Here is a 20,574-nt window from a genome sequence, read left to right as displayed (position 1 = left end):
ATTAACTTCCACCTGAGGTCACAAGGCTAGTTGTTTTGTTCATATTAGATAATGAAATTTGCACTGACTGTCAGCTTTAAACTCTAGGTTTATCGAAGTGTGACTTATCTGTAGCTTTTGCCTGGGCCTGGCACTAGTGAGAGTTTGCTCATAGGCTTGAAGCCAAATGTTTTTAATAACCGCATTTTCTTTTCCCCCAAAGAGTTTAAAAGTAAGCATTGTTTTTCCTCTCCCCTCCCCTCTGTAAAACACAAGTAGTGATACATCCTACAGCTCCCTACTTGCCCACAGGCAGGCTAAAGAAGGTAGACACAAACAGAAGCAGCAATATAATGACTAACAACTAGCTGCAGGAGGGTACCAAGGTGTGGACATGTGATGATTCGGTCATGTCTGTTTTATAAGGTTGCCCTATACAGATCAGAAAGGCCTCCTAGATTATAAAATTACAGACTTGAAACCTCCTCCAGCTGAATTGTACTGACAGAGCAAGCAATATGGGCAAAATATTCTGTATGCCAACAGCTGCCTTTTCATATGATGCAAAGCCTCTTTACATGAGTTTTGCATCATGAATAGTTGTAAAGGAAGTGATGTAAGTATCAATAAACATGGGCTCATAAAACAAAAAGCAGTATGACTTACCTGGGAAATTCTGTGCTGGGGCTGCCCAGTGATCCCAGACAGGTCGGCCTTATCAGTGAATACATCCATGATACCCATTTTATATAAGATATCTTTCAGGTTATATGTTCCATAAAGAGTGAATTTTGGAAGATACACATTTGCTGAGCTGCCAGAAAAGAAGCAGAAGAATATGGTGAAACTTTTGATCGGGTTTCATGGTATAACACAGACTCCCTAGATACAAACTCATTTTGCTTTCTCCCCAAAGACATTTTGCTTGCAGGTTCTCTCTAGCCTGCATGGGAGATGCATAGTGACATTAATTTGGGGAGAAGAAAAGGTTTATATGTTGACAAGCTAGTTGAGAAAATAGGTTGTAGGTTGCTGGCTATCAGTCTGCAGTAAGCCAACACATGAAGAATGAGATTGACCTAGTGATCATTCAGCTCAACAGAATAGCTATACCTCCCTAAGGGTCTTCATCTGACATTTTCAGAAGTTAGAGATATTTTGTGCATTCTGCAGGAAGCTCCTTCATCATGCCCCATTAGTGAGGATGCGGAAGTATCATCTTGTGAAAAAGTGTTTCTTTTAGGTGTCTCACGGTAGGCACAAAAACTTCAACACATCCAAGTTCACTGGCTACTTTTGAAAGAAAAAAAAAAAAAAAAAGAAAAAGGTAGGCCTTGTGTGTTTATCATGTAAATCTGGACAGAGATGTACGGGTGACGAAGTAGAAAACAAAATCACATTGACATAATACAGCATATAGTTAGTCAATACGTTTTCTATGTCAAGACCAATGTCTGATTTATTAATTTTTTGGGGGGGTGGGAGAAAGGGACTAGTTTGTTGCTTTCCATAAAATTAATCAAAGTTCTATATTTCTGACTCATTCCTCCCTTGCTCTTTCAATAAGGATCTAACAATTCCTTTTCAAAGGTTAAAATCAACATTTACAACTAGATGCAGTATAATGAGACAAAGGTTAGTGATAATGCTGACAGAAGGTATTGTTTTCTGGTAAGAAAACAGGAGAACTTAATGAAGCAGTCCAAAGAGCAAGTCACATAGTGGACAAGTGGGAAGGCAAGGCCCCATACCTTCAGCGTAGCACAGTACCAAATGCCAAATCTGGCTGGTACCAAAAAATGAAAGTGCTAGTGGATTGATAACAGGTGGGTGATCTCGTACTTCTGTCTAATTTCTGACTGTGCTGATTGCTGTTTCAAGGAGGACACACTGAATCATCTGCCTTGCTATTAAATAAAGACACTCATTCACAAGCCCCCACTTGCTTTCAACATGCGGGAAAGGGAAAGCCATAGGCACACAATAACAATGCAAACGCAATAGTGCAGGAAGCACTGGGATACACTTTTCAGAAGAGAAAGTGATGCTTTCTCCAGAGTTCAGCCACTAAATAGATCTCAGTTGCCCGTACTGGCAATATTTTGACACTATCCCATGCTCAGCAACCAAGAGTTGTGAAAACGTTCCTCTCAATGCCTCTGCAACTGTGTCAATTTCAGTTTGCAGACAGAGAAACAGGGACAACACAGCTTGCCCACAGTCCTTAAATAATTCCATATCCTACATCGAACCCATCCATTAAGACCTCCCAGAGACTCCAAATAATAGCAAAGGCATCACTTGCCCTGAAAACTTAAAGGAAGAGTTTGCATCATTAGTTTGCAAGAGAAAACAGCCGTGATGAAAAACAGGGAGCTGCATGTCTTTGACAGTGATGCCTGTACATAATATAAGATTTGCATCTCCCATTCATGGCTTTTAGATAGATTATTCCAGTTTGGGGAGGGGGGGAGAGTATGCGGAGCGGAAATATAAATCCTTCCAATCACCATCTTATTTGCCCTGCTGTGATTTTAGTCACAAACCACGTAGCTGTTCACAGAAGTTTCAAAACTGTGAAGGTGCACAGAGAATTGCATACTTTTTTCTCTCTTTTTTAATTAAAAAAATAAATCATTTTAATAAGATTTAGCATTGAATCAGAGTTAAGAGCATGACACATATTTTTCTGTATAAGGTGTCATTTATGCCTTGAGAATTGTTCATCTAAAATATGATTTTCAAATATGCATGTAGGAAGGTTTTTAAGACGACACATCAAATTCATGAATGAACACAAAGACTTGATTTTGTAAACATGTTTTGCCTATGCTTTTATACATATTTTGTCCCATCAAATGCTACCACTACACATGATACTGAATAGAGAGTCTAAAGTTGTTTTTATAAAGCATATAACCTTTCTTTCTTCTAGTCTCAAAGTTATCTTGAAGCAAGCGTAGCTTATTCCAATTTTGCCAGAATCTTCAGAGAGCCTGAATACAGTGGCTCTGTTATGTGTCAGCCTTATATATATATGTGTGTATATATATATATATACACACACACACCTTTATACCCTTATAATTGAGCTTTGTCCTCACAATTCCCAAAAGTTGTTATTTCAGCATTAAACATGCAATTATGGGTAACTCCCGTAGACAGAAAGGAAGCAAGAGACAAGAAAAAGGGCTGAGGGAAAGTGACAGGAATTTACTTATAAACAGGAAAAAGCAGAAGACACCTTCCCAAAAATGCAAGAAGTTTTAAGACAGAAATCTGAAAGCTATGGAGAGTTGAAGATGGAAAACAAAATGTGGAAACAGCAAAAGACCTAAAGTTGTGAAGGTTTTCACTGGTACTGAATGTGAAAACAGAGGGACACTAGAAAGCCAGATTTCAGCTTTGGTCATTGGCAATTCTTCTGTAGATCAAAACAGAATTAAAAATAGTATCCTGAATTTGTGTCATAGCCCAGCACATTGGAACTGATGTGTTTCCTTGCCTACCACCTGAAACAAGAACTGCAGAATTTTACCTTTTTGAGACTAATGTCCTCCACCTTGACATACGTTCACAAGACAATCGTTTCTCCAGCTTCTTCATTTTTCCTTGATCAGGCAGAACGAAAAATGCTGAAGCACCACCTTTGTAATCCATTTGCAACACAGTGGAAGACAGCTGTTCATCATAGCCATGCTTGAACTGGCCCATTCCAAACATCATTGGGACTTCAACAGCCTTGTTCCCATCCACATAGAATTTGTTCTTCTTAGTGTATTTTGTATCAAAAGGTTTTTCCCATTGAGCTTGAAATATGAGAGAGTTACAGGATATTTTGAGGACATGAAACAATATGACTTATCACCATAGGACACATTCATAGATGACAGAAACTGGTACAACTGGATCAGCTTCAAAGACAACCCAGTTTGCAATGAACACTGAATACTCAGAATAATTCAATAGCAATACACAGTAGGCAGACTGTGATGTAAAACATCTCTCAGAACTTACAGCAGGTTGCAATAGTTTTCATTTAGATGAGAAACCAAGTGTTCTAGTGTGCTCTTTTCCTTCATGACAACAATTTTAAGGAGCCTATAAAGCCCTCTTATGATGCAGCCTTTAAATGAGAGCTCAGAAGAAGAAAGATTATCTCTTTTCTTTATTCCCAAACCAAAATAGACTTGTGAAGAGTGACATGAGAGATGAATTCTCCAGAGAAATGAAGGAATTCAGGTTATTTGCAGAGAGAAGGGTTTTATATCTCTCTCTAATTCATGACAAATAAATTCAGATATAAATTAAGTCCATCAGACTACTGAGTTAAAAACCAAACCAAATCAACAACAGAAACCTTTTGAACTGTCATGCTTACAATATTAAATTTTCAAAAACTCCTTGCTAGTCACAGTGAAACAAACTGCAGTGAAAATCTGAAAGATTCTTAACCTCAGCAGAAAGGAATATCTAACCCAAATTCTAGCCATCAACCTCATCTGCTTCAGAGGCTGAGCAGATTAAAAAATGAGGAAAACTTGGGAGATGGGGACTGTATGGTTGGTTTTTAAGAAAGCGATGTTACTCTGTAGTAAATTTTTCCTTCTAGAACAAATCTAACTTTTTATCAAATGTAGTGGGTAAAAGTAGAGCCATAATGCTAAGTAAAATAAGTGCTATCAAGGAAACCATGAAACAAGATGCAACACCTTTTGATTTCAGATTTCTGTTTGAACAATGTTTACTAGGCAGCTTGGTACAAAGGGAAGAAATATCATCTGCTGTTTCCACCATCTGTGAAACAGACGTAAGCAGTACTTATTTGGTATTTGGAAAGAGTGCATGTCTTGGGCTCCGAAAATATAAATTAACAACTAACAATAACCTGGAGATGGGAAAAAATGCTCGTTTTATGTTTTTTCATTAACAGTGATGTTTTCTATCACCAGGTGTATAATAGGCAGTACTTCTGCCTTGATATGCTTAAGAAAAAAAAACAAAAAAACAACTAATCACAGAAACGTGAAGGACACAAGACTTGAAACACTCAAACAACCTTGATCTAGTGTTCAACTCCGTTCAGAAAGAACTTTGCTTGATTAAAAATTGAATAGGGTGTTAGGATTTAGCACACAGATTAGACAGAGATGATATTCCTTATTCCTTTTCTCCTGTTTCAAAGGAATTCTTATTTCTTCGCTCTCCTGTCTCTTAGCAGACTACCTTCTAGAGATGGCACCTTTCTCAAATGCTTCACAGTGTTTAAGTTGAAAAAATGAACCTCAAAGTATGATACTTTGTGACTACCAGGTTGGCTAGGGCATGATAAGGGACCGATGTGTACCACAGTGGAATAGCATGCCCACTGGCTGATGGACAGTAAAATATTGCCAAATTTTGTCCTTAGGGAAGGACTTCTACACTATGATACACTGCAAAAAAGGGGCAGGAGAGTCACCAGTACTGTGCAAGAAAGGGTGTAATGCACAGAGGATGGACAAGAGCCTAGAAGTATAGACTGGTTATAGAGGTACTTAAGCTTTAATAATCCTCTCCAGATTAATCTCAGCCTCTAGATCAAGTAATGTTAACCTACTCTCAATGTCAAGATAAAAAACCTTTTTATACTATTTCTATCAATGTTATTCTTTATTCTATTTTCTTTAAAACTGAAGAATTAAAACTGAATCTCCCCCATCTTTCGGAGCAGCTGGGAAATCATTTCAGTAATAAAACCCGCTTATCTTTAGAACATGTAAAAGTTATTTGTGATACAAAGTTATCTTTAATACAAGGTTTCTCAGGCTTCTGACCTCATTGTGCTACTAAATGTATTGCTCCTTCTTCAAACATGTTTCAGTCGAAGAAAAATCAACAGCTATTTTGCCTGGTTTGAAAGATGTGCCTGATGCTAAATAAAAACCTACTTTGAAAACACTGAGACAAACAGGTATGTGTTCAAGGGAATTAAGAAACACCAATCATCTATATTTCAAACAGTTTCATTTAGCTGTGACCAGATCTTGAGAGCTTAATGCAAGGAGCATAAACACATATAAAAAGCAAAATAAAACAAACATATGGTTGTGAATTACTTTCAGGGGAAGCCTCATACTGGGGAGGACAGTGGGAGCATCCAGGTTAACAGTTTAAAAAAAAAATAGTCCCTCTTTTAAAAGAGTAGCATTTCTGCTACACTATCTCTGTTTCATTTAAAAATGATATTTTTATCAGATAAATTACAGAATATTATTTTTCTGACTACAATTTCTTTGGTTTTATAATGCAATAAGAGGGAGAAGTTTTGAAAGAAGACATAGTATCTGATTACATCTGATTGAGCCTTACAGCTTTGTTTCTCTTCTTATTAGATAAGCAGTCTGAAAAGCTCAGAGACAATCTGTAGACTGTATCTAAGCTGACTGCATAAATTAATTTAGAAAAACAAGCTTATTGTCACTAGGTTTCTAGCTAATATTGTGAGTCCATCTCTTCACTGAAAAATATTAAAAAATGTGAATCAAGAAAAAAAAAGGTTGAAACTTTGTGCCTCTAGACACACAAGGACAACAGCCATACTATCGATAAGGGCACAGTTAGTAAAAAAGAAAATAAGGAAAACATGGGTGTGAAACTAAAGCTACTGTTAACATGTTTAGCTTTGGATACATGAACATAGTAATAGCAGAACTATTGAGTAAACATACTTTCCTTCAGGTAAGATGCTAAGTTTTATTTTAACAGTGTTCTTTAAATTTAATTTAATTCCAAACTAGGACTAGATAATTTACTTAATAATATCTTCTTTAAAGTAAATTTCACTTAATCCTCATCAGGAAAGAAATATGTGTATTGAAATATACAGGAAAATTTGCCCTAAATTTTGCTGAGAATGATCATCACTGTCAAGCAGAACATAATTTCCAAAAGCTTTGTTTATAATTAAGTGTAAAAGAAGACCAAAAAGAAAACAAGATAGGAGTCCCTCTGCAAAACCATGTTGTAAAAACACATGAAGTCCAAGGCTGATCTCAGGAAATAATATATTAAGTAGGAGAGTACGATATATATATCTTACCGTTAAAATATATATAGCTAATAAGGAGAATTTCAGTAAGTGGATCGAGGTTATTTATAAGGTCCTTGATTTTCCCATTGGTTCTTGCTGCTACGTATTCGTTGATCTTTACCTGGGCTTGATCAGCCCTCTTGAAGTTCATAGGATAAGCTTCTCCTTCATAGAAGTTTCTGAGATTACTTAAAAATTTATCCTGTGGCTTCAGTCTGTCAAGTACAAACAGGACATTTCCCATATTCAGCTGTAACCCCTCATTCTTTCTGTTTACCATGTTCATGAGTTGGCGATAACCTTCATGTATTTCATTTTCAGAAATCTCGCGTGGGTTAAAGCTAAGGACCCTAAGAATCTGTGACAGTGTGTCTGATCTGGCACCCAGAGTCAGCATTGCAAAGGCAGTAGAGATGCTCAAAGGAGAGAAGAAAACATTTCCACTGTTTTGCCGAGAAGAAATCTCTTTGTAGAAACAACATGCAAACTGACAAACACTGTTCCCTACAATGAGCTGTGGCTTATTTCGGTTTTCTTGGCCTCTTTGATTTTGATTTCTTACACCTTGTTGATTAGGTTCATAGCAATAACTGTTGGAATGAATCCAAACAATTAAAAGACATAGGAAAAATAACATCTTCATGTTTCTATGACTCTGTAAAAGAAGAAAACAAAAATGACATTTGGCTAAAAAAATCATTTCACCTTGTTCTTAGCATTAAGTCAATCTGTTCACTGTACAGATGGCACCAGTGATTCCAAGCCATATGAATTCAGGAATACCAGCTTTCTATTTCAAGGAAGCAGACTCTGGAAAATTACTCAACCTACTGAAGAAGTTATGAAAGAATAAAAATTAAAGTCAAAGAGTGATGAAGTAATACCAAAGATGCCCTCATTAAGGTTAGGATACAATTCCTTTGAAACTGTTCTGTATCCAGTATTCTGTTCTCAGTGTGGCTTTAAGTGATAAAAAGGTGTAAGCAAAAAAGTATGAGTCTACAGACCAGAAAGTAAGGGATCGAGTCAAGACTAGTCAGTTATATTTAGGAAGACGAAAAACCAAAGCAGAAGGCACAATATTACTCCTTTGTGAGAAATAAAATATACATTTTTGACCAAGCTGTGTGTAAATGTATAGACAGGGACCAGAGAGAAAGTAAATACATTTGTTAATGAGGAAGTTATGAACTATTACAGTGATTAAATAGAGTTTGAACAATTGAGCACCATTAAAAAAAAAAACAAAACAAAACAGAACAAAACAAAAGCAAACAACCAAACAAGCAAACCCCCCCCCAATAATAATAATAACAAAAAACAACCAAAGAAAATCAAACAAACTTCCAGATACCTAACAGAAGAGAGAAATATGCTTTGAGTAGTTAGGAAGATATCAAAACCCTGGAAAAACAGTGTTGGTCACTAAGTAAGAAAAAATCAGCATCCATGTAGAACAGTAAATGGAAACAAGCATGCCTGTTGCATGTGAAGGCATGTCCAGCTCAGTGACTCAACCAAATAACATAAAAATATTAATAATAATAAAAAAAAAAGAGAAAACTTTGGAACAATCATGGTGTTTATCATCAGAAAGCTAGCAAAAAGTGGTTTTGGCAGAAAAAGCTGCAATGGCAAAAAGATGGATGTGTGAATTCTGGAGGAATAAAGATACTAAAAGACACAGATAGAACACGAAAGCCTTTTCTAGAGCAGCATGGACACCATTTCACATCTGTGGCAATACTTTTAACTCAATAAATTAACACTGTGTCACACTTGGTCCAACAACTTTTGTCAACAGACAGAAACAAAGAGATGTGGAATATCTGAAAATCCAGAACATCTTCCTGTGGTACATAATCACTTTTTCAACAGAATCTTTTACAAAATAAAGTACTCTTTAGAGGAAAATGTAAGGATTTTCAAAGGGGAAAAATACTTTAGGTTTCTGACTTGTAGTGACAAATGGTATTCAGACTCTGCCCTGTAAAATCATTGAATCCTTACCAGCTCCCACAATGACCCCATATCTGTGTTCACTTTCCAGTGTCTTTGCTCTCTAAAATCCATTGAACTCACAACATTGATCTCTGATTTAATAATATATGATATATATATTATATATATATATAATATAAATATTCTTTAATTCACACCTCATTAATATTACAGTTATAGCAATACTACTATCTCTAGGGGGGGCCTAAGCCCCATGACAAACCACTTTCAGACAGTTCACTTTTGTATCTAGAACACATTTAAATTTGACCTCTTTGATTTGTTTGTGATTTGCTCCACCATCACTCTTACTCCACTTCTTTTAACCTTTACCTCTATCCACAGGTTTTTTTCAAACTCTCTAGAAACTTCAGAGAGCAATCCTCAAGTCCCTACCTACATTTAATTTCATTTCATTTAATTTCATTTCATTTCATTTCATTTCATTTCATTTCATTTCATTTCATGCCATATATTTGTTATTATAATCCATTTACTTCATTTAACTCTCTAAATCATTCATAGATGCACTTTTCTTGAAGAGTTATACTATGCAAACATGCCTATCTCACAGAGGACTTATCTTTTTATTTTAAAAAACCCAAAAGCATAACAAAACAATAAAAAACCTTTAAACTGTAACTTGAATACAAATGTGGTAATTTCTCAACCAACTATTCAAAACTGCTTTCCTTCATATAATGTTTGACAATTTTTCCACAGAAAAAAATTCATTACTTACGAAAAGTCAAAAGGGTCCTGTTGTATTCACCAGGTCTGCACAGGTCGTTGTTCAGTTGTTTATGCTGCTGAACACAAAGCAGGGTATCCTCTAGTAAAGGTTAAGATCATCTAAGGGCTGTGACTCACACATTATAATTTTAGAGATTAGGTAGTGCAAACAATGTTGAAACTAGTTTTACTGGACACCTAACTTTGCTGAATATATGTTTCACACGTGACTTCTTATTATTCATGACTATCTGATCGCCCTGGTTAGATTCAAAGCAGCTTTCCTCAAAATGAATCTACTGTTTCTTAACATCAAACATTCATACACATCTTAGTTGCCCAAATCTACTATTTTATGAACAAAAGAGTCATCAGAGGTAGTAACTACAAAGAAATATCTTGAACATAATTTCCAGTGACTATAGCATTGTTGCCACTAAGGCAGGAGGACAAAGCTTGATGCATTGGGACAATCCGAATTTTTGTGACATAGTCTTCTTGTCTTCTGCATATCTATGCCTGGGCTTGATTATCTCCAGATGAAGCCAGTGATGATTTGAAAGATGTAGGGCTTAAAACACCAGTTTGCTACATTAACAAATGTTGCTGTAAATGTGCCTGACTATCCACTCCCACACAGGGAAGCTGCTGGCAACAAGAGCTGTGATAGCAACTGCGGGGCCACTTGCATGACTCTGTGCCTGGGAAGAAGGAATGCAGCTGGGATGCCATTGCACAAAGGTGATCCCAGTTACAAGCATGGCCTGGGGACAGGGGGCAGAATCCTAAGAACATGGGTGTTAAATAGAGCAAGTCTTTAGACCAGCTTACTATCTTGTGACCTGGGACGTAGGGAGCAGGCCCCTCTGATCATGTGCCAAGTTCAGCTGGGTCAGATTGGACAGCCTGGTATCCTGTGCTCCACTCATTACAGTAAACTCCTGCAACTCTGGGGGCAAGCTGATGGGCACAGCATGACGGAAACATTGAAGAAGGGAACTCTGGAGACCATATAGAACAACCCCTTGCTCAAAGCAGGTCAGTTACAGCGAGTTGCTCACAATAATGTCCAGCTGGGTTTTGACTTCTTCCACAATAGATGGAGATTCCACAATGCGTCTGGGCAACCTGTTTCAGTGTTTGATGACACTTCACTGTAATAGTTCTTTTCTCCACATTTAAATGGAATTTCTTGTATTTTAATTTGTACTAATTCCCCCTTGTACTCTCACTGGATGCCATTGAGAAGAAGCAATCTCTTTCTTTCCTCCTCCCATCAGAAATCAGATACTTATACACATAGGTAAGATACCCACAGGCCTTTTCTTCTCTAGGCCAACCAGTTCCAGCTCTCTCAGCCTCTCCTCAATATCCTAGCTGCTACAAACCCTCAATCACTTTTATGGCACTTTACTGGAGTCAATCTACTATGCCCCAGTCCTTCGTGCCCTGAGGAGCACAGCGCTGGATGCAGCACTTCAGATGTGTAGACCAGGGATGAGCAGAGAAGAAGGACCGCTTGCCTTGACCTGCTAGTGATACTCTTCTTAATGCAGCTCAAGGTGTTGGCTGCGTTTTCTGCAAAAGCTTACTGCTGAGTCATGGGTAACTTGGTGTTGAGCAGAAATCCCAGACCCCCAAGTACAGCATCTCATGTCTTCATTTCTAAAATTAGGATAACTTCTCTCATTTTTTCTTCAAATTGCAAGGATTTTTGGGAAGGAACTAACCCTTCCTATACACAAACTAGATGGAATGTTGATCTCCATGCTGTGTATAAGCCCAGTTAAAACACTAACCACAACAATAACTCAGCAACATTTTCTGGGAGGCAGAGTTGCAACCAGTGAAAGTTGTTGATGATTACAACCTACCAAGCAACTCAATAGATTGAAAGAAAACTCTCTTAAACAAGTTGCTTATGAACTAAAGCTTGAGAAACAGAAGGCTTTGAGGCAGTATGCTGGACTCACACGTTATGTTCTTCACACATGGCCTCACCTGAAAGTATTTGAGATACTATTTTCACTGTTTCTTCTATACAAGCCAAGAATCTCACCTAGAGCTAACTTTAAATAATGGGCTTCAGTTTCCACGGTACATAAAAACTGATTTCTGATGAAGGAAGGAAGAAAGCCCAATTAAATACAGACGCCATGCTAATGACAAGGTGATGGATGAATGACTAAGCTAGATTTGAACACACCTAGACCACACCTCGGGACACTTGCAAGAGAAAGCCTGCTACTGAACATGGAAAAGCCTGCCCTGTGATTGGAAAGAAAGTACAGAAAATCAATACAGGATCAATTTATATCAATAATGTAAAACTCTGGACAGCAGTTTCAAAGCAAATCCAAACTTGTTTTTCATGTGTTTCCAGTGTCAAGCTATGAGAGGAAGGTATAGAAAAAGGTAACAGTTCCTGACCCAACTGCATAATTTCTGTATGTGATGAAAAAGTTTCAATAACTATAAACAATCTATAGCTATAAGCAGAATACTGATTTACAAAGATTTCAGCCATTATGTTTAGGTTTGAAGACTGGGATATTCCAGAGTAATATTGAATGTGTTGAAGATATGACATGGATAGTGAACAGGAAATTCCCTCAGATACACTGGGGACTTTTCTAAAACAGAGAAAGCTTGTAACAGAGCTGGCACTGTATTGTTTGTATGTGCTTAATCCCCAGCTGGCAGAATTTAGTGTAAATACATAGGCTTTGAGCAAAGAGGTTTAGAGAGGTTTGTTTATGAAAGGTTCCTCTTTCTGCTATATCCAGTAACCACTGGTGGCACGAGCAGGGAATTCTACTGCATAAACAAGGGCCCCAGAGCCTCCCCTTAGCCTGTGCTAAACCACAGATACCAGGTGTGTGTACACCTTCAAAGAGATGGAAGAATCTCTTAATTTGTTGTCCCATTGAAACTAAAGCACTTCCTCATAACTATAATTAAAAAGGGAGGCAACAGGGACTGGAAAACAAATTTATATTAAGTTGTACTTTTCCAGAGCTTGGCAGTACTTTCTCCAGAAAATATAATACGGGGCAGTGTTCAGCCTATGCAACCTGTGAAGTGTGATCCATCTGATTTAGAACCTCTATTTCCCTGCAATAACAAAAATACAGCCTTTTATAAATGATTCAAATCTTGAAGGATTTCTCAAAAACTATGGCTCAGTAAGTAGGGTGCTATTAGAGATGACCTACAGAGACAGAAAGCACCCCAAGGCAGCTCTGTTTAGTTATGGGACTTTTCACAATCCCTTTAGTCCCAGGATTTCCTAACAGTAAATCCATTTCACCACACAAGAAACAGGTTGAAGAACTGAGCAAACTATCAATGATTGAGATAGCTTGGAGTGGACTGGCACCTCCAGAAAACATACAGCTATATTCTTTATGGTTCTGAAGCTATCTAAAGCATTTCTCCGCCTGGGAACATCACCCTGACAGCCTCTTTTGGGATAGAATCTCACTGGCATGCAGTGTTTCAGTCAAATAGAATAGATTTGCCTGTATTAATCTCTCTTTAAAAAAGTATAGGGAAACAAAAAAAACAAGTGATTGACAAACAAACACCCCCAACCCCACCCCCACCCCCAAAGGCTGAACTATTCTCTTCCTTCAATGTCTCATTTTTATTTCCAAAGATCTTTCTCAGTCTCTCAATCCTTTCTTATCACTCAATGGAAATGACAGCAGCCCACATATTTATGTCCCTAAGCATCCCTATTCATGACTCCCTTAACTTTCAGTCTTCTTCTCCTGAGCCTCCAGAATTAAATTCACACTTTTCCTGCATTCACTCTTGAAGGACCTGTGCTAGTCACAAGCAAATAAATACACCTTACGTTTTCACATTTCCCAGATACACTTTGTGATACTTTACCTATCGCTGAAAATGCATGGCTGTAGGTAAAGACAAACAACTGTCAAGGTCACTATTCTCAAATCCAGCAGTGTTTTGTCAGAATGAGAACACCTTTCAGGAAAAGGGCAGAAGTGGCTATGGCTTGGCAGCTCTTCTCTCTCCTGCCCAGCTCCCCACCTTTTTTATTCTGGAGAGGAGGTAGGGAAGTATCCCAGCAGGTTTACTGCTCATGGCTTCTTCTCAAAGCCAGGGAATTGTTTTTCCCATGAAGTTAGCTCCTTTCCTCCTCAGCAGGTATTTCAGTTAAACATGTCTTTCCTGCTACAAAAGAAAACTCCTTTTTCTCTTCCCAAGCAGTCTGCGAATCACTGTCCCACACTTCCTATGTTTTGCAATTTTAACAGCTTGCCCCTGCAAATTTTCTTTGATCTGCTTTCGGTGAAATTTTACAGGTTTTAATTTTCTGTCTGCTGAGAAAACCCATGTAAGACCATTTTCCTCTTAGTTTCAACAATCACATTGTCCTAAAACACTAACACCTTGATAGCAGAAACTGAAGTTAGTGGCTTTCTACTGTTGGTCTTTATTACCACCTGTTGACATTTCAAATAATAGAGGAGGCAAAAAGACTGCAGAAAAGAAAATCCCCCCTATACTCAAACTGAGATTCACAGCGGACCACAAAAAGAAAATTCTCAATATTAAATTAATAAACCACACAGGGACAACATCAAGAATATCTTGATTTCTTTTTCTTACTTTCTTTCTTGAGGTTTGACTTCCCTTCTGAATGGCTTACTCAAAATAAGCAAAACTGAAGAATTTCATGTCCTGCACAGATAGTCAGACTGGCAGCAATCCTGAATTAGAGTACTCTTCTGTCACAGTAAAAATATGCCAGACACTAGCACATTTTTCATCAATAAATCTCAAGGTGCTTCTTATCATCACAGAAATATCAACAGCCATTTTGTAGAAAATATGCAGACAGCAGCTTACTCTGTCAGCACAAACAACAGAAACTAGGCAAAAGGATGACAGTCATCATGAGATCCTTTTTTTGGTTTTGGACAAGATCAAGTCGTTATGCATTTGGTTAAATGCTGACTTACCTGAGTACAGCAGAGTACCAATTATCTAAATACTCTGGAAACAGATGTAAGAATTTAGCAACCAACTGTTGCTCATTCAGTGTATTTGAAGTTGTTTGATTCATTATAACTTCTCGTGGGTGCGGGGGGAAACAAGACAGTCTAACCTAACCTTCAGCATAATACTTCCTCAAGCTACTTCTGCTAGACATGCAGTGAGACACCAGAGATTATGACCAGCGTAGGGCAAGTAAGAAGCTGTGTCTCAGAAAGGAGGAAGCACTGTTCTCCATGTAGAACTGAAATATGAAGAGGAGACTTTTCACTGTGGGATTAAAGGGGAAATAAAACTAAGAAAAGAGCTGTGATAAAATAGGGATGAAAAGCAAACTTTTCCATTTTTTGAGCCAGCCTTAGAGACTGCTATGCTCTGCAAGTTCCTCACTGGTCCCAGAACTGAAAGCAAGAGAACTGAGGCAGTGACATGATGCTGAAACTGTACATGCCTCTAGACGTCATGACGGTTATGCTGATATGGCTGTGTTAATATTCAAATGTGAAAATTGAATTCTGCACAGCATGTTGCTTGTCATATATTCACACCAGCTAACTTAGAACAAACCTAGATGTCTAGCATGACATCATACTGCACAAATTGGACACAAATGCCAACTGTCTTATCCAAAAAATACTTCTGAATGGAGTCCAACACAGAAAAGCTCGGAGACAGACTGCTGAATGAACTAAGAATTAGCCCTAGGTAGCAGTTCCAACATTTTCCGAAGGGAAGTTGTGTGGTCCAGAATAAATCTTGTAGACAGTATTTTGCATGCTCTCAGATACACATGAGAATCCAGAGTACTGACAGAATGGGAATTCCAGTCAGAAAGACACACCGTGTATCAGAGTGCCACACTGGTGACTCCATGACTTCACTGCTTCTGATACCTGACCTATGTCGTTTAGGGCTCCCTTAGATATCTCTGCAGATGCTTTGCACAGAGTAGACCTACTCTGGGAAGTATGCAAATCTGGCAAGACTAGCTCACGATGCCTCCTGTGACAACCAGACCAAGGTAACACAGATCATACAAAATGAAAAAAATGGAACAAAAGTTCAATTGACCATACAACTTTGAGAGAATTTACAAGCCACAGCAGTCGCATTGCATAATGAAGTCCTTGCCCTTTCTGACTACTGATCCGAAGGAGTTTTTTGTAGAAACACTAGAAAACATCACACCAGGAGATGAATTACTGATAATTAGAAAATAGAGAGGTCATTGCTCATTTTAAATTGGATGCTGGTACGCAGACCCATGCGATAATTAAAGTTCTGGAATTACAAAAATATCTTAGGGTAGCGGAAATCACACAAGTGAAATTAAAAGTTTGCAACATCAAGCTGATGCACACTGAAGAAATGTATGAATCACAGGTATGGATAAAGAAATGGAGGGAGGAAAAGTGTACTCCTTCCTGAAAGCAGGGTCTGTAAAAGCATCTTTGCTTTCAGGTCTCAAGGCAATGAAAGCGAATTGAAACAAAACAACTCAGAAAAAACTTGAGCATGTCCTTGAGCAAAGCGCTCCCTGGAATGCAGATTAGATCTGAGAGGTGACCTCTCAATGGGACATATTTCAGGCTCAAACAAACATACTTCTTAAAAGGGCATACTTCATACTTCAGCAAGAAGCAACTTCTTCCCTTCTGGGAAGCTGCAGGTGAAGCTGGTTATTTCACACTGGTTAGAAAAATAATGTGTACTTTTTTCAAAGGATTATTTTCACTCCTGAGCAATAGCCTTAGGGTGACATATTACAGCTGCACATGTGGTTGTTCTACTAATCCATTGCACTAACTCATTGTTCAGGAGATAACACTGTTTCCAGCTATGTTATTACAATCATTTGCAATTGTATTCAGGAGCTAAACGCCATTATCTCAACTCTGACAGGCTGAAAAGTTAAATTCTGATCTGGACTTTGCACTGCTTAGCAACAAGAAAACAAATGAGCAAAATGGGATTTGTCAAGCACAGATACTTAATTTAGCAGAAAACAAACATTCTGAATACGTTTAATGTCTTTAAACTGCAGCCAAGGGAACTGTAGGTCTGCACAACTCCAAAAGAATTAAATTGTTTACATGGGATGCTAGATGTGCCATCACTTCACAATCATAATGAAAATCACACTTATAAAAGAAATTAATCATCTAAATGAGCACATGTTCAGTGGTCTATGGAGGTCATCATTCAAGGACAGACATATATGCTGAAGATTAAACAATACCTCCAAATTCTCAAAGGCAAAGGACATAGGATTTGCTGCCCTTCCTGAAAAGGCTTCTGTTAAGCAATGTTGACAATAGCCCAGAGAAAATGAGCTCTAGGACAATAAGCAATGAGAACAAACATGAATGATACTGGAAGAGTGAACTGCTTGTTCAGAAGGCTAAGGACTTCAGCGATGTACTGAACTTGGTCAGTAAAGGTAACCAATAATCCGTTTATGGGTGGCTGGAACTGTTTGCAATGTCATTGTATGGCTAATATGTCTGAGGTGGGAAGAAAAGGTCTAGTGATGAAAATCGTACCTATAATGGTTTAATTCAATGGACACAGAAAATGTGGGATGTATCACTGAAGAAGCAGTGTGAGTTACATCTGTGGCGCTAAATGAAAAGGGAATTCCCTTCTTTGTAATTGCCATGTAACATGCACCAGATGAAATATGGCCCAAATGATTCATCTCAGTTGTTCCACAGATACTTTTTTTTGGCAGCAATCTATGAAAACCTTCAAAAGCTAAATATGCCTTTATATCTGTTTGGAAGCAGAGAGATTATAACTGCATTGACAGTGGGCATGGGAAAGCTGGTTGACTTAGGATGTTCTGTAGACACATGATGGCAGATCAGTATCCTTAACTCTGGGCATATCCATTGCTCCACAAACAGCATGCACCTTTTTAGATCCTGCATGCATAGGCACCACCTCAGTATGCTGGACATCCTTCTCTGTTGCCTCTTCTATCTGCCAAGCATGTGCCTGGGTAGCCTAGCAAGAAATCTCACTGATGGACTGGCAGTTGGGACAAACTTTCTCTCTCTTCACAGAAAAGATTAACACATGTGTACACCAGTAATGTGAATTTGTTAGGAAAATTCCAAAGTATCACAACAGGAAACTTCTAGAGAAAGAAAAAAAAACCAAAATCAAGTAACTTTGTTTTCCTCAGGCCATTACAAGACTGAAACTTCCCACAGACACATGTCCCTTTTGCATCTTCAATCAATGTACAAGAATGTATGTATTATAGATCTATGTATGTATGCTTAATAATGGGCTGTGGCATGAAAGGAAAGAAAAAGCAACAGTTGCTCTAGAGCTGTTAAGTGAAGAGACACCGCAACAGCTGCTAAAGGAGGAGAAGCTTTAGCAACTGTAGGACAGAAGAAATATAAAGGAACTCACATTTTGGACTCACCTGGTGTTGGCTACTGCTTCCGGAGGAGGGCCTCACCCAAGCAAGCTAAATGACAACAGCCCTCCTCCCCGATTTCGGCAGGGTCTGGATCAGGTCGGTGCTGCAGCACCTGCTGTGCTCCACCAGGCTTCCCGACTGACGGCAGGGCAATCTGCAGGCTCATAAACAGCTCATGCGGTGGCAACATGATGTCAAGACTTTACATTTCGCCTCAGCAGTTCACAGCCTGGTGCAATCTCAGGACATTATCTCTGAACTCCTGCAAGATTGCAGCAGCCTACTTTTGCCTAATCCAAACCCAACTGAAGTCAGCACAGAAAATGCCAACTGCTGATGTTTTTTCAAGGCTTTTCAAGGGAATCAAGTTTCAGTCTCTTAGAGTTTCATTCATATATATCACAAGCTTTACTTACCATTTTGCCCACTGCAATAGTTTCATAAACCTATAGGAATTAAACCAGGTTACTGCAAGACAAGAAAGGTAGGAGTTTGTAGGTGCCAGATACTCTCTGAGCAGATACTGTATGTATGCTGAAATCCTGCAGTAAAAATGCACTAATTTACTTTTCTTTCATGTAGGATCAGGTTACCTTTCATTTACTGGAGGGTAAGAGTTGTCACTCAAGCAAATATGTATAGGGCAGTGTCCAACAAGGCGGCTCCTTGTACTCCAGTGCAAACAATACAACACAAAAAAAAAGTAGGCAGCATCTCCCGCTTTTGTGAGATCAGTTCCAGGATTATTGGCTTAGTTTTTACAGACTCCTTGAGAAAATAGGCTGTATGTTACACATAAAAAGGTATGGCTGTGTTATTTTTTTTCTCATCGAGTCATGATTAATTTCTATTTCTAAATAACTCTAAGCCCTAAAAGACACATTTTGTTCTTCACTCCTACCAGTTTTAAGGTACTTATCCAATGGGTTTGGAAGCTTAATGGGAATCCCTTCATAGCTCCTCTAAAAATACCATTCCAGGTTTTGCACTTTTCTAAAACAAAATCTGTGCTTGCCAAAGTACACATTCTCCAAATAGAGCAACCGTTGTCAGCAGTCTCTGCAGTTTGGCTCAACATGATAAACATTGACGGGAAGCATAAGGTAATGTTTTCAGAAATGCCATAACGTTTGCAGAGTCTATGTCCCATTTTCAAAAGTGAATTAAGTTCTAGGAAGTTAGATTTTCAAAGGTGTTTAGTATACAAAGAAATCTGAGTTTTCAGCAGTTTATATACAGGCTTGTAACCAACTTGAGCCCTTTAGAAGCAAAGGGATATTTTTATCCCTTATTTTTATGTGCAAAAATATTTTCAAAAATCCATTCCTTGGAAACTGCAGTTCCACAGCTTTAAAGAATTGGATTCTCAAATATTAGAATATTTTACAGAGATTTTGTTGAACAAATTTTGTTGAACAAATAAATAAAAAGAGAAAGGAAACCTGCAATTACAAATACAGTTCTAGTAATTACATATTCACAGTTCATAGAGTTTAACAATTAAGCCATAGATATAGATATTTCAGTGTTAACAACAGTAAGTATGGATTTAGTTGGATTTCATTTACTATGTTATATAGTTTCTGCTCCCTTCCTTGATGAAGCAAACGACAAGGGGCAAGTAGTATTAACACATTTTAAGTGAAAACTAAATGGAACCACTGAAAACATGAGTCACGGCATGTTAGAGTGAATAACAGAGAGATAAGGAAAAAGTTAGGAGTGGAGACAAAAAGAATATAAGAGCCTTTTGAAAATGAAGTTAAATACGTTAGCCACACTCCATAGACTCAGTTTTATATCTATACAAAAGAAAACAGAACTGTTCCTAGTCCTTTTATTTTCTTAAAAAAATTCTAACGCAGAACTTTGTAACAGGAGATAAAAATAGAAGATCACCCTCTGTTTCAGAGGCTGAAGTCCCTCCACATCTCTCGCAAATGAATGAAGTATAATAGTAAATATGTTATTTGTCTTCTTGCAATAACTGAATAAATCAATGTCTCTAACTTACGTGTAGAAAAACATTTCAGTAGAAAGTAAACATAAAATGCTAATCCTGATGAACATTTCAGCCCACAAATTAGTTTCACAATAACAAATGCACTGTATTACACACAAATACAATACACTTTGCCTATTACTAAGACGATACCGAGTTTGGGGTTGCAAGTAATACACTTCTAAACTCCCTTTCTGTTTGTGTACAACCTTTTGCTGCGGTAAATATATATCACACAAACAAGTTGCTAAGAGATAACATATATTGTGAAATTACAGTACATTAGCAGCAACTGCTGGGATGCCCATGTAATCTTACCCCCATTGAGTG

General features: G+C 37.9%; 1 protein-coding gene across 8 annotated transcripts in view; it reads right to left on the bottom strand.

Annotated features, from left to right (window-relative positions):
• The window catches only part of LOC136017319 (alpha-1-antiproteinase F-like), a 40,151-nt gene that overhangs the window by 2,118 nt on the left and 17,459 nt on the right, over positions 1-20,574 (bottom strand). For 2 of the 8 annotated variants that reach the window (XM_065685527.1, XM_065685528.1), the window contains exons 3-7: positions 18,246-18,396; positions 9,795-9,861; positions 7,061-7,706; positions 3,518-3,788; positions 646-793 (exon numbers count right to left, since the gene is read on the bottom strand). In XM_065685527.1, coding sequence (XP_065541599.1) covers positions 646-793; positions 3,518-3,788; positions 7,061-7,694 — 1,053 coding nt within the window. In that variant the 5' untranslated portion in view covers positions 7,695-7,706; positions 9,795-9,861; positions 18,246-18,396. Of the gene's footprint in view, positions 1-645; positions 794-3,517; positions 3,789-7,060; positions 7,707-9,794; positions 9,862-18,232; positions 18,505-18,658; positions 18,826-20,574 lie in introns of those variants that run through there. The other 6 variants (XM_065685531.1, XM_065685533.1, XM_065685532.1 and 3 more) reach the window with 6 other exon arrangements.

This window comes from Lathamus discolor, chromosome 6 (genome assembly GCF_037157495.1).
Source record: "Lathamus discolor isolate bLatDis1 chromosome 6, bLatDis1.hap1, whole genome shotgun sequence".
Taxonomy (NCBI): domain Eukaryota; kingdom Metazoa; phylum Chordata; class Aves; order Psittaciformes; family Psittacidae; genus Lathamus; species Lathamus discolor.
Note: the sequence above shows the minus strand (reverse complement) of the source record. Positions and strands in the feature narration are given on the sequence as shown.